Source organism: Heterodontus francisci, chromosome 6 (genome assembly GCF_036365525.1).
Source record: "Heterodontus francisci isolate sHetFra1 chromosome 6, sHetFra1.hap1, whole genome shotgun sequence".
Taxonomy (NCBI): domain Eukaryota; kingdom Metazoa; phylum Chordata; class Chondrichthyes; order Heterodontiformes; family Heterodontidae; genus Heterodontus; species Heterodontus francisci.
The window spans coordinates 27739888-27754268 of NC_090376.1; the positions used below are offsets into that span (position 1 = coordinate 27739888).

Consider the following 14381-nt stretch of genomic DNA (forward strand, 5'->3'; position numbering starts at 1 on the left):
ATTGAACCAGAGTGGAAGCAAGTCATTCTCCATCCCGAGGACTGTCTAAGTAAGAGGAGATGATCCCTGGAACCGTTCTCGTAAATCTCTTCTGTACCTTCTTATGTGTCTTCATCTCCTTCCTAAAGCGTGAACACAAGACTCCAGCTGGGACCGGACTAATGTTTTAAATAGGTTCAACATAACTTCCTGGCTTTTGTACTCTATGCTCTATTTATAAAGCCCAGGATCTCAAATGCTTTATTAACTGCTTTGTTAACCTGTCCAAGGCACCTTCAAAGATTCTTTACAAACACCCCCAGGTCTCTCTGTTCTTGCTCCCCTTTTAAAATTGTAGTATTTAGCATATATTGCCTCTCCTCATTCTTCCAACCAGAATGCATCACCTCATTCTTTACTGTGTTGGGTTTCAACTGCCATATGTCTGTCCATTCCACCAGGCTGTCTCTGTCCTCTTGAAGTCTATTACTATTGCACTAAACTCTGTTTACTACACTTCTAAATTTTATGTCATCTGCAAATTTTGAAATGGTGCCATGTACCCAGAGGTCCAAATCTTATCAAATGCATCTCAAAAACAACAGTGGTGCTAGGACTGAATCTTGGGGAATGCCAGTGTATACCTCCCTCTAAATCAGAGAAACAACCCAGTTTTCTATCTCTTAGCCAATTTTGTATCTATCCTGCTACTGCCCTTTTCTCCCATGGGCTTAAATTTTGCTTACAAGCCCAATATGTGCTACTTTATCAAACATCTTTTAAAAGTCCATTTACACATCAACTGACCTCATCAAAAATGCAATCAAGTTAGTCCTACAAGACTTGGCCTTAACAAATCCATGCTGGCTCAGCTTTCTTAGCCCATGTTTGTCCAAGTGGCTGATAATTTTTTTCTCAGATTATTCCACATTTATCATTCTCCCCTTTTTTGAACAAAGGATTAACATTTGCAATCCTCCAGTCCTCTAGCACCACCCTTGTGTCTAAGGAGGATTGAAAGTTTGTGGCCAGCACCTCCCCAATTTCTACTCTTAGCAATTTCTTCCTTAAGCAACCTAGGATGCATCCCATCCAGACTGGGTAACGTACCTACATTAAGTACCCGCAGCCTTTCTAGTACCTCCACTTTATTTTTTTTTAAATCTCATCCAATATCCCAGCAAACTCCTTGTTCACTGTAGCTTTGGCAAACTCCTCTTCCTTGGTAAACACCAGTGCCTTTCAGCCTGCTCTTGCATCAGTTAGATCATAGTTGATCTGTTCCTCAACTCCATTTACCAGCCTTTGTTCCATATCCTCACCTCAGTTACCTATCTATTGAAAGTTTCAATTAAAATTCAATGGCCTAGGTTTTATTTGTAGTAAGCACTGTTTTTCAAAGCACAGAATTCCTGCACACACCCACTTTGGAATTGTAACTAAAGTACACTTCCAGTTTTCAATTAGAACGGATTTATGTTGGTTCACCTCGGTTTATGATTAATTTTCATGTCTTCTTATCTTCCTGTTATATCAGACAAATACAGATCTCCACAGAAGCCCCAAAAAGTAATGAGAAGCGTCATAAAGTGGTCACTGGATTTACACTAATTCTACTCCAGCTTGATTTTCCCAAATAAATTCTGTACCAGGAGCTTCCCTGATGGTTATGTTGGTAAGAGTGCTACCAAGTTTGACACAGCGCCTGGGAGAGAAATGCATGGAATGAAAATCAGTTGGGTTCTTTATTGGGGTGGGGGCGCGGAGGAGTACTCAGCACTTAAGCACCGATAGATTTTTGGTCACCTAATGAATCAAGGGATATGGGGCGTGGGTGGGAAAATGGAGTTGAAGCTGAAGATGAGCCATGATCATATTGAATGGAGCAGCAGGCTCGAGGGGTTGTATGGTCTACTCCTATTTCTTATGTTCTTATGCATTTCCAGTTTTCACAAGTTGTCAATTTTTATCCTTAGTTATACAGCCAATCATGCACCATCTCAGACCCTCACCTGTCACGACCGTCTAACAGGCCACTGCATTTGTGGTGATCATGGCCCCTAAATTATGAATGGATTTCTGAAGTTCTTCAGTTGCACCACAAACTACAGCTAATCATTTTCTTGGAATTGCAAAGAAAACTGAACAGCTAGTTCATTCAACCTATCGCCCATTTGCTTCTTAATTAAAAGAACTTGAGTTTCTGTTCCATGGTTTAGAGCGTGTTCACCATTACATTTATAACCCTACAGATGCTGTCCTGTTTCTATATTAAATATCTGCAAAATGAAAAAAAATGCATTCACAAATTACACAGCTAAACTTTACATACTTGATATGAATCAAATGTCTTTCCACCTTGCACAAAATTCAATTCAAAGTACATTTCAATTAATGTTGTGTGTGGGCTATTATTTCAAAATATATGTTAAATCTTAAAAGGGGCCAGAGATATCAATTTAATAGAAGTTGGGGTTCTATAGGCCAGTGTCCTTCCAAGTTAAATAGCTCTTCTAGATTACAACTGTGATGGGATGTTTCACATTCACCTAAACAGCTGGGTTAATGTCTCATCTGAAGGACTCCCTCAGTACTGCACTCAAATCTTAACTTAAATCATGGAATCATAGAATGATACCAGCACATGAGGAGGTCAATCAGCTGATTGTGCCTGTGTTGGGGTTCATTTCTACAATAATAGAATACAAAAGCTGGAAGGAATGTTAAATTAAATAAAACTTTCATTAGACCTCAGAGTATTTTGTGCAGTTCTGGTTGCTGTATTACAAAAAGGATACTGAAGCACTGGAGAAAATGCAGGAAAATGTTAGAAGGCCTGAGGTTAAGACTGCTGTTGGGCCCCAGGACTGATCTGCAGCAGGATCAGGCCAGGAGGCCAGCAGTCAGTCTCCTGCTCCTTTTTAACCACCCCTCGCCCCAGTAGTTAAAATTTCCCCCCCATTTTCTATAGCACCCACGATATGCATCTTATCCCTAAAACAGTAATGGTGCCAGAATGGGCTGTGTCATTAGAAATTTTAGAATGAGTTGAGAGATCATTTGACCCAATGCCTTTTTTTTTTAAAAAAAGGTTCATTTCCTAATACAGACAAAGCTTCTGAGGAAATGATGTATTACACAAGGAGCTGGCGGAGCCCCAGAAATCTGTGTATTTTCTGAATACGCAATAGTACACAGCTGGTATTCTCTCTCTCCAGGGCTGAGTGACTTCAGATCAGCTCACAGGCTAGTCTGAAGTGCCAACTCTCATTGCACTGAATGGAGTCTATCCAGACACACATAACCCATCCCCGTAACATGGCTCAGGAGGGATGCAGACCCAAAATGTTGAGACCCCGTTGAGGTTGCTGGAGGACAATGGCTTTTGCTTGGCTGATCAGATCATGGAATGGTTACAGCACAGAAGACGGCCATTCAGCCCATCGCGTCTGTGCCTGCCCTCCACAACAGCAACTCAGCTAGTCCCACTCACTCACCCTTTCCCCATAGTCCTGAACATTTATTCTCTTCAAGTGCTTATTTAGTTCCCTTTTGAAAGCCATGATTGAATCTGTGCCACCACACTCTCAGGCAGTGTATTCCAGATCCTAAACACTCACTGCGTCAAAATGTTTTTCCTCCTGTCGCCTTTGGCTCTTTTACCATTCACCTAAATCAGTGTCCTCTAGTTCTTGACCTTTATGCCAATGGGAACAATTTCTCCCTACCTACTTTTTAAAAAAAATTTATTTAAAGATACAGCACTGAAACAGGCCCTTCGGCCCACCAACAACCACCCATTTATACTAACCCTACAGTAATCTCATATTCCCTACTTACACTAGGGGCAATTTACAAGGGGCAATTTACAAGGGGCAATTTACCTATCACCTGAAAGTCTTTGGCTGTGGGAGGAAACCGGAGCACCCGGCGAAAACCCACGCGGTCACAGGGAGAACATGCAAACTCCGCACAGGCAGTACCCAGAATCGAACCCGGGTCTCTGGAGCTGTGAGGCTGCGGTGCTAACCACTGCGCCACCCATACACTGTTTAGGCGCCACATGATTTTAAATAACGATTCATGTTGAACACAATAATCTCCGTCAGTGGGAGGAAATTTTAAGTGTCAGAAGACAGAGGAAATTCAGAGAAATAGGAACATTATAAAAATGATTAATTCTGCCTTTGAATTAAGACAGGCCCAAGGGAAACCCTACACACTGCCTTCACATATACTGATTGAAATGCGCTGTACTTTAAAGTGGGGTGTGCAGAGGAAGTTATACAGTTCTGAAGATAAACCTGTGAAAGCATTTTTGAGGTGTGCATGGTGGAGCTAAACATACAAACCACCTTGAATCAGCTGAATTATTTCAATACATTCAATGGTAATTAAAAAGCTAAATCTGTCCTGTCCATGATTAATTTCTGATATGCATTGTTTGACTGAGTTAGGTAAAGCCTCGCTGCTTTGAACAGAGGCATTTAAAAGTGACCCTCAAAATCTGCAATGGGGAGTGCTCGCCAAAGATCTCCTCCACTGGAAGGTCCACTGGGGCTAGTGGTGGAGGTCAAGCAGGTTACTCCCTCACATTGCTCGTCTTATAACCTGCCTGTTAATGGCAGCCACCAATGTCTCTAGGGGCACATCCAGCATGTCCACCATATTAGTGGAACTCAGGAGGAGGAGCTGGCCCAGGGAAGAGAGAGAAACTATTTCCTCTAGTGAGGGATTTCAGAACAAAAGGGCATAACATTAACATTAAAATTAAAGCTAGGCTGTTCAGGAATTATCCACTACTTCACACAAAGTGTAATAGAAATATAGGACTCTTCTCCCCACAAAAAGCTAATCTGACTAGGCCAATTGAAAATTTCAAAATTCAGATTCATATATTTTTGTTAGGCAAGAGTTTTTCGGGTTACGGAACCAAGGCAGGTAGATGGAGTTAAGATACAGATCAGCCATGATCTAATTGAATGGCAGAACAGGATCGAGAAGCTGTGGTTTACTCCTGTTCCGACCTTCCTATTCATGTTCTTTGTTTATTTGTGATTGTTGGACAATAAGCAGCAAGAGGAGCCCTTACAGTACAAGTAAGTGAGTGAAGAGCTGTACCAAGCCAAGAGTTAATATTGCAGAAATGGATCCAGACATAACGGAGTTGTACACTTGGCGCAGACATGCACTTAACTCGAAGTCAAACACCCTGATGTTTTTCTATTCTTACCTCTTGCTGGCTGGCTGTGTATTTGGGGCATTTCATCGAGACACAGTCCAGCAGAGATTTACGATCCATAGGTTCGTCGCAGTTAGTTTCTATCGAATCAGTGTCCTTTGACAGAGTTTTCTCATCAATTAAATTCTGCTTCTGCTCAGGAATTTGAGCAACGCGAAATCTGTTACAGTAAAAAAAAACCTGAAAATTTAGAAAACGTGTTATGACAAATACAACTTATATTTGGAAAAGCACCTTTAACGTAATCAAACGTCTCAAGGTGCTTCACAGGAACATTATAAAACAAAATATGACACCAAGCCACATAAGGCGATATCAGGTCAGATGACAAATATTAGTCAAAGAGGTAGGTTTTAAGGGGTGTCTTACAGGAGGAAAGCGAGGTTGAGAGGCAGAGTGGTGTGGGGAGGGAATTCTAGAGCTTGGGGCCTAGGCAACTGAAGGCATAGCCACCAGTCATGGAGCAATTAAAATCAGGAATGCTCAAGAGGACAGAATTAGATGAGAGGGTTGTGGGGCTGGAGGAGATCAGAGGTAAGGAGGGGTGAGACCATGCAGGGATTTGAAAACAAGGATGAGAATTTTAAAAATCAAGACATTGCTTGACTGGGAGCCAATGTAGGTCAGCAAGCACAGGGGTGATAGGGAAACAGGACTTGATGAGAGTTAAGACACAGGCAGCAGAGTTTTGGATAACCTCAAGTTTACGGAGGTAGAATGTGGGAAAACAGCCAGGAGTGTGTTGGTATAGTCAATTCTAGAGGTAATGATGGCATGAATTAGGGTTTCAGCAGCAGATGAGCTGAGGCCGGGGTGAAGTCAGGCGATATTATGGACGTGGAAACAGGTGGTCTTAGTGATGGCTTGAATAGGAGGTCAGAAGTTCATCTCGGGATCAGACTTTTCTTTTTATTCATTCCTGGGATGTGGGTATCGCTGGCTAGGCCAGCATTTATTGCCCATCCCTAATTGCCCTTGAGAAGGTGGTGGGGAGCTTCGTTCTTGAACCGCTGCAGTCCATGTGGGGTAGGTACACCCACAGTGCTGTTAGGAAGGGAGTTCCAGGATTTTGACCGGGCAACAGTGAAGGAACGGGTGATATAGTTCCAAGTCAGGATGGGGGTGTGGCTTGGAGGGGAACACCAAGGTCGCGCACAGACTGGCTTAATCTCAGATAGTTGCCAGGGAGAAGGATGGAATCAGTAGGTATGGAATGGAGTTTGAAGCAGGAACCGAAAACAACGGCTCCAGTCTTCCCAATATTAAATTGGAGGAAATTTCTACTCATTCAGTACTGGATGTTGGATAAGCAGTGAGATAATTTAGCAACAGTGGAGTGAATCATGAATTTACCTGATTTCAGAAGTACCACCATGCTTATTTTATGATTCTATTAGTTAGAAATTCAAATAATCTAGATAAATGCATTGTTTGAATTTATATACAACACAACAAAACTTCAAGTATCTTTTACTGAAAATACACAAACAATATTTTCAATAAAAAAGCTCAGGAAAATGACCATGGGCCCTAATTCCAATCAGAAGCCTTATTACCTTCTGGGGGGAAAAAAATAAATAACCACAGCTTCCAGTCAGCATAGTTCCTGCATTTAATTTATTGTCCTGAGGAATTAGGTGGTTCTTGATGGTGATTTCTGTACCCAGTCCAAAGTGGAACATTTGCGACAAAGAATTTTGAAAAGTAAAATCTTGTCCTCAGTTATAGGACAGAAGGACTGCTGCAGTCCTGTCTCTTTCAATTCAAGACTACAGATATTAAAGAAAATAACTGTTTAATGGACTGTGTGCAGTGGCTCTGTTACTTTGGGTTGTCTCCATGACAGTGTGGAAAATCAATGCAGAACCATTGAGAAAATGACATGCAAGAGATGGCCACTCGCTCCCTAGGAGACACGAGGTGAGAAATTCACTGGCCTGTGAAATATTAGGCCTACAGCATTCCATAACAGAAGTATGATGTGTTGAACCTGTATACCGAGGTTAAGTAATTACTTTTGGGAACGTGATGATGTTTTTGAGGAAGGTCATTAATTCGATATACTGAGCAATGAGCTGGTACATGAGACATAGGTAGCAGAAGAAAGAAGGATTTGTTCATTTGTCTATAATCAGGTATCTGTACATCTAAATACTATAATGTGTTTCATACTCTACGATGGTTAAGAGACAAATATTTTACTGACAATGGGTTGAAAATGTTACCTAACTAACTTCTGATGTAGACCAGAAGATTCCAGGCTTGATTTGTGGTCTGTTCGGAATTAACTGATCTCAGCGAGAACAGTAATATTGGTGCTGCAGTTGATCTCAGCTCCACTGTCCTGGGTGTGAAACCAGTAGGTGTGTCACTTCTGATCATTACCTAGTGATCCCTGCTAGAATATCTCTGTGTTTCCATGTATCTCACACCAAGGCAAAGCTTGGCTGTGATGTCCTCATGGTTAAATAACCTGTCAACTGCCTGGTCTCACACAAGAATGACGATCACTTGGGTGAAGTACAGGGAGGGTTGCTGACACCTGTGAAAATATATCTCAACCAGAATTAGACTTCAGGAGAGGAAGGAGTAAACTGGGGGAGGGAGGGGTTGAAGAAATAAGATAAATCTAATTAGCAGTACCGAACAAGCCCAAATAGACATTTGTGAATGACGAACAGACTCGTGTGGAGCATAAACACTAGCAGTTGGGCCAAATGGCCTATTTTTGTGCTGTAAATTCTATGTATAATTCAAGTACACGTGATGGTGGGGGGGAATAGAATAATACACAAATTGTATCCCTATTGTGGCATAATACAATCAGAAGATACAGTTTTCAATGCAGTAAGCTGCTTACCTGCCAATAGATAAGATAGTGATTTCACCAGGCCTACTGGTCCTAGTTCCCACTTTGACAGGTTTAGTGGAGTTCCGGGTCGTCGGATTCAACAGAAGTTCCGGCCACTTCTTTTGACTGCATCGCGTACAGCTGGATCCCAGCAGGGTTGCTGAGGTCTGCACGGTGTGAAAGTGATGGTGTTTGCATAGCTTGGGAATGGTTAACAATGGAACAAATCTGTAGACAAGGTGGTGAGGAGAAGAAATCTGTTAGTTGCACCAGTAAAATAAATTCTAATAGCTTGGGTGCTGAGCATCAGGGAAATGCAGACAGGGATCATGCTGGGAGTAGAGAAGCAGCTTCTTGAGTAGAGCTTGACAGCGATATGCACCAACAGAACACCAATTTTATAATCGTCAAATAAATTATGACCAAAATTAATTTTTCAGTGAATAAGTATTTCAATATTCTGAATTTGATTGATGACAAAAAGGTGGTTATCAATAAGTGTGACAGACTGAAGTGAAAGTACAGGCAAGATCAACAAACTACTGAGCTTTGAAAGATGAAGAGACTCAGCACCATCCATTTCAATGATTCAGTATAAAAGGGGCAGCGAAGAACAGGTCTGTAATTTGCAGACTGGTGAGACAGCATCAATGAAAGATTTCACTGAAAGTAAGGAGGGAGTGTCACCACCAGGGACCACTTTAAAATGGAACAGTCACAAAGAAATATGATTAACATTTTCTTCTCTTCATGTAGTCAAGAAATGATAACAGAGCTTCTCCTAAAATAAGAGACTTTTACAGCACAGAAGGAGGCCATTCAGCCCAGAGTCCATACCAGCTCTTCATGGAGCAATTCAGTCAGTCCCACTCCCCTGCTCAAATGCCCACCACCTGGGCACCTCGGACCAAAAGCGAGAGCCGCTCAGGGGGGGAAAAGAATTGGATATGAATCAGACAAATTTTTGTAAGTTAACATTACTTCAGTGGTCCTGAATCTTTTTTTGTTTAAGCAGCAAGTGCTGATGACATCAGGTTAGTGGCTGAAAAAGGGTTTCCTAAAGTCAACTGACTATCCATTTTGTTTTGGATTTGAAGTCAATTTTCAGACAAAGGGAAGCATTTACAAGATGCACAGCATGCTGTTATAAACGACTGCAGCTGTCTGATACAGAGGGAAATTGGGAATATCGGCTTTAAATCAAATCGGACACCATAAATTTGCCACTACACTTTTTACAACACACATGACCACACACAAAACCCTTCATTGTATGATCTAGAAAGGCCCAATAAGTAATCGTAATGAGTGGAAATGGAGTCTATCAATGCTGCATGTTCCCACTGCTCCACCTAAGACAACAAGTGCGTCTGCATCCAGTAATCTATACAGGTGGCTGGCAGCTAGCCATCTGATACAATTTTCCATTCTCTTCAAGTAACCCACACTCCTGTGCTCTGCACCAAGGTCACCAGAGACACTTGGACAGGAAGCCATCTGTCTAGTTTTTATATTTGTCACTAGTGTGATTAGTGTGATTAATCATTGGACACATAACCAATCACACTAAAAATGTTGCTGCTGACTTTATGGTCACCTCCTCCCCTGCTCGAGAGGTTTTATGCTGGCTCAAAATAAAGGCACATACATGTTAAAAAAAAATCAAACAATCCATCAAAAAAAAAATTTAACGGCTCACACATTTCATGGCTGTTTGCAAGATATCACAAATTTCAGCAAACAGGATGGCTGATTCACCCCCATTCTGTCTTGAATTTAGATTGAGCTAAAGTTTCAATGTTGCCTAACAGATGCTTTCTTGTCTGTTTACATGGAGTCTAAGGATTCTTGCTGAGTGTGTGACAGGATGAAATTATTCAGCTTATAAGTAGGATGTGTGGGGGAGGGGGGAGTTGAGGTCACCATAGTTGATCATCAGCCAGTTTTACAGAACTATTATGCACAGCTAGTGAGGATCTTAGCTTGCAAATTGTCAGGGCAGTTATAGGTGAAGATGCAGCTTTCTTTTCTGCAATTCAACTTTTAAACAACAGCATTTGTAATAGATTCAGAGCAGCCTCTTACTTTACTAATGATCGTTCTATACACAAAGTCTACACTCCTTTTATATTCTGGATTTTAAAAGTTCTGGGCATTCTCACATTCAAAAGTGGGCAGCATAAAATAATAAACAGCACCTGCACATAGAGAAAACAGATCATTTATTACAAATGTCACTTTACAGGAAAGGAAGAGCTCTTGGATAAGACTTTGAAGCCTGACGATTGTTTAGGCAGATGAACATGTAATGTGTTTGTAGGACATTCCTCCATCCACTATTTTAAGATAAACACTAAACATTTATTTTAAATGGTTAATTTTGTATGAACATGGCAAGAGTTCATCTGCTTATATTACAAACAAGGGCTGGTTGGCTGCAACGTTTATTTTGCCAGAACTGCTCCTGATTCAGTTAACTGAAACACAACGGGTAAAAACGTACCTAGATCAGTAATGCGGAGCAAATACCAGAACCCCATATTGGTTCGGAGCCTGTAAAAGGAACCCGCCCAGATGTTGTTCTCCTCAGGTAATAAAGAACCGAGTGCACAGCTCAGAGAGGCAGCTAGGTCATTGAATGTTACACAAAGAAAAGGACCTTCCATAACACAGTGTGGAACACGAGGTCATGCATAACTTGAGAACAACGGTTTTGTTTCTGTTTCCATTTCAATTTGATGCTTTATAGGACAGTTGAGAAGCAGCTTGTTAAAGAGCTGCATCACCATGGCAACACAAGGCATGGTGCTTAAACAGAAAAGCATTGAGGGACTGCACTGATCACTTTCATTAAAAAATATATTTTGGTCAGCATTCTGGGAAGTACAACAGTACATTTCAGATCAGTTGGTACCAGTGCACTAGAGCTTTTTTTAAAATAAAAATAGAGTGCTCAATGCACTCTTAGTGGTGGGAAATCAAAAGTGTTCCCATTTGAGACACTCATTGGGAGCATCAAGTATTGCCAGGTCTGGTATAACAAGGGTTAGATACTCTGCAGAAACATAAGATTTTCACTGTTATTTACAGCAAAATTTTGAACACGGTTATGATTTTGGGAATAAATAGCTGGAGTTCTTCCCTCTAGGGTCCCTTAACCCAAGACCATTCCTGAATGCATCAGTGTCATTTTTTTTCAGATGAGCCATTCTTCAGGTCTCTCAGGGTTGTTTTGTTATTTGTTGTGGGTTTCTGCTCATTAACTCACTTTGTATCAGTCAGCAGAGACAACTGAGACTTTCAGCCCATTGGACTAGGCTGGATTTGAACCCAGGCCCCAGAGACCAAGAGGACAATGTGTTAGTCATTCAATCCACAATAGCAAATGGCACAGACAACCACAACCTCAGACTGATTTGGAACAAGACAAAATAAGCATCAGGAAGGCCATTCCAATGAGGTTCTGCAACTCGAGCACATTACTACTCTGAAAGACTGTTCTTAATGACTCTTAGACTTACCAAAAGAACAAAGGGAGAATCTGTTTAAGCAGAAGTTTGCTAGGACATGCAGTCTTACTCCCATGGAGGAGAATCAGCCCCAGAATGTTCTATCAGAAACAATGGTGGCAACAAAATCCATAGGAGCCCTTAAAAGGGAAGTGGATAAATATAGGGAAAAGAATATAAAAGGTTAGGAAGGGCAGGAGATTGGGATTAAGTGGATAGCTCATGCCGAGAGCAAGCACGGATGTGATAGGATGAATGGCCTCTTACTGTGCTGTAAAATCCTATTGCCCCAGTTTTCATCTAATCTGTCTGATGGTAACAGAGTGGGTTCAGGTCAAGCATTGTATAATTTTATCTTTCACTGACTTCAATAGGACATAAAATCAAATGGGGCACTAAGCAGGCGTCCAACCCAATTTTCTCCAGATCCCACTGCGGGTTAGGTTAAAATCAGACCTTATGGCCCCAGATTTTAAAAGTAGGTGTGTCAAAGAAAACTTACTTTTCTGCCACATTCTTATTGCTGATCTGTGCAATGTTGTTGTTGGTGATCCCTTCCTTCTTTTCATATTCCTTTAACATCTCATCCAAGGCTGCAGCATTTTCTGTCATAACGAAAGGAATGTAATCATAGTTGCATATGAACTGCATTCATACACTAACTCTACTGACAATTGAAGGCGGCCCCTTATGGCCGGAATTTTACGTTGGGCAAGAGGTCCCACCCACCGGCCGAAAAGTTGGGTGAGTCTGCCTCCGCCGGGTCTGGGAAGCCAGGCCAGGATTTTTCACTCTCAAGGCCCTTAATTGGTTTTAGGCAGGACTTCCAACTCATTGAGGCAGGAAGTCCCGCCTAATGGAGCTGCCGGCCAATCAGCAGGCCAGCAGCTCTTAGTCCCTGCAGCACCATTGGAAGCAGTGGCCACTGATGGAACTACATCCAGCCATCAGAGGCAAGAGAAAGGCCCCGGTACTCAGGTAGGTTTTTAAGGCCTCGCCAGGGAAAACCAGCCCGGCCTTGGCGAGGCAAGGGGAGGTTGTTTTGGGGGAGGTGGGGGGGGGGGAAGTGTTGTGCGTTCGGAGCAGTTGGGGCTTCAGGGTAGCCCTCCATGGGGCACAGGGTGCCCGATCAAGAGGGCCCCCATCCCCTCAGCCCACAAGGCAGCTGCCTGGTTTTATCTTTGCCTGCCAGCCGAGGGTAAAATACCTGCGGCAGCAGGAGAAGGCTTGCAAATGGCAGTTAATTGGCCACTTAAGGGCCTTGATTGGACTGGGGAGGGCGGGCCTGGAAGGCACCCCCCCTGCAACCCCACTTGCCCATTTTTGGGTTGGGGGGTGCTGTAAAATTCCAGCCAACGTGTTGCTTCTCAACGACAAAGACAGATGATTAGGGCCACAACTGAGAGATAGATTTACTACATTATTTTATACTTCACTTAAAAATCATCCACAGAAATGAATGGAAAGGAAACTATACCCTGAATGTTACTACAAGTGCGTGAAGTTGACGTATTAAATCACAAATGAATCCAGAAACATTTGGACCTTTAAGTTCTGCACACAATGGACAAAGTTAAACCTCCATCTAGTACTACTGGGAGTTCAGTTTTATAATTGTAGAGGAATTTTCCTCTGGTTGCTTTTTGTAGCAACATTGTAAAAAAGAACTGAAAATTTCCTCTGTTCCATTTTCTAAAATGTTCTTTTAGATACAGTTTGGGATACTGAACAAGTGCAATTTCATAAATATGTTAATGATGTTCCTACACATAGTGACCTGGAGAAATTCTTACCAGACAGGTTGCACATCTTTATTTGCAGATAAACAAGCAAAGGTTTCATCATCTCTCTTCCACGTCCTTAATCACAACACTGATGGTTGTCAGAATCATGAGGTTGGATTTTCCCCGCAGGCTTCGGGACCCCACGTTGGAACCAAATGGGGGTCTCCAGCCCGCACTTGCCGGCAGCCAGACTGGGGAAGCTATTTTCCCAGAGGCAGCCTCCTGATTGGGTGCCTCTGCGCTCACCGTTCTATGAAGGATGGTGGGCGGGGTCTCGATGCTACACACCCAATCACAGGGCCGGCAGTTCTGGGGCTCCGGCAGCCCCACCGGGAGGTGGGCACTGCGAGCCAGTCAACGGGGCATGCAGCCTCCAGCTTCAATGGCCTCCCAGCCTACTGAAAGGAGGTCGCCTCCATTGAGGCTGTCTCTAAGGGGGCCGGGGAAGTTCTGCCCAATGTGTCACATAAGCATCTGGCTTGTGATGCTTAAAAGCTCTCTGAGCAAAATAATCTTTATCGTGTTTCCCTGAGCACTGGGATCCAGGACAGAACACGGAAAAGGCAATGTGATAATTATTACATCCCTCTCAGACCTTTTACGGTGAAGCACACTGGTGCCAACTGGTACAGTCACCAGTGTAATGATGGCAAACGCCTACAGCTTTGCCTCCATTACCACCGTAAAATCCAGGCTATAAATTCCAATAAATAACAACACTAACAATTAAAGAAAAAAAACAGCAAAAATTAACAGACTTGCCTCCTCAGATCCATGCCTGAGGGTCACTGTGACAAAGTCTGAGCAAGAGGAGATGGACTCTTCAAGAAAGGAGCACCTTGCTGCCCCTTGCACCTCACTCTTGCACCAAGTGCATGACCTCTCTTTTGTCTGTTGACCATCAGCAGGGAACTCAGAGGTGCAGTGCTGCTCAAAGGCAACATTGTGAGAAAGAACGTTGGTTTAGAGACACAGTTGCTGCCTTCTGGGCTTGGACCGTATAGGAATTTTAATCT

At 42.6% G+C, this 14381-nt stretch overlaps 1 protein-coding gene across 3 annotated transcripts in view; it reads right to left on the reverse strand.

Annotated features, from left to right (window-relative positions):
• relt (RELT TNF receptor) overlaps positions 1-14381 on the reverse strand; it is a 91591-nt gene that overhangs the window by 15553 nt on the left and 61657 nt on the right. For all 3 annotated transcript variants that reach the window (XM_068033381.1, XM_068033378.1, XM_068033380.1), the window contains 3 exons: positions 12084-12186; positions 8082-8300; positions 5213-5381 (listed from right to left, as the gene is read on the reverse strand). In XM_068033381.1, the coding sequence (XP_067889482.1) occupies positions 5213-5381; positions 8082-8300; positions 12084-12186 (491 nt within the window). The remainder of the gene's footprint in view (positions 1-5212; positions 5382-8081; positions 8301-12083; positions 12187-14381) is intronic.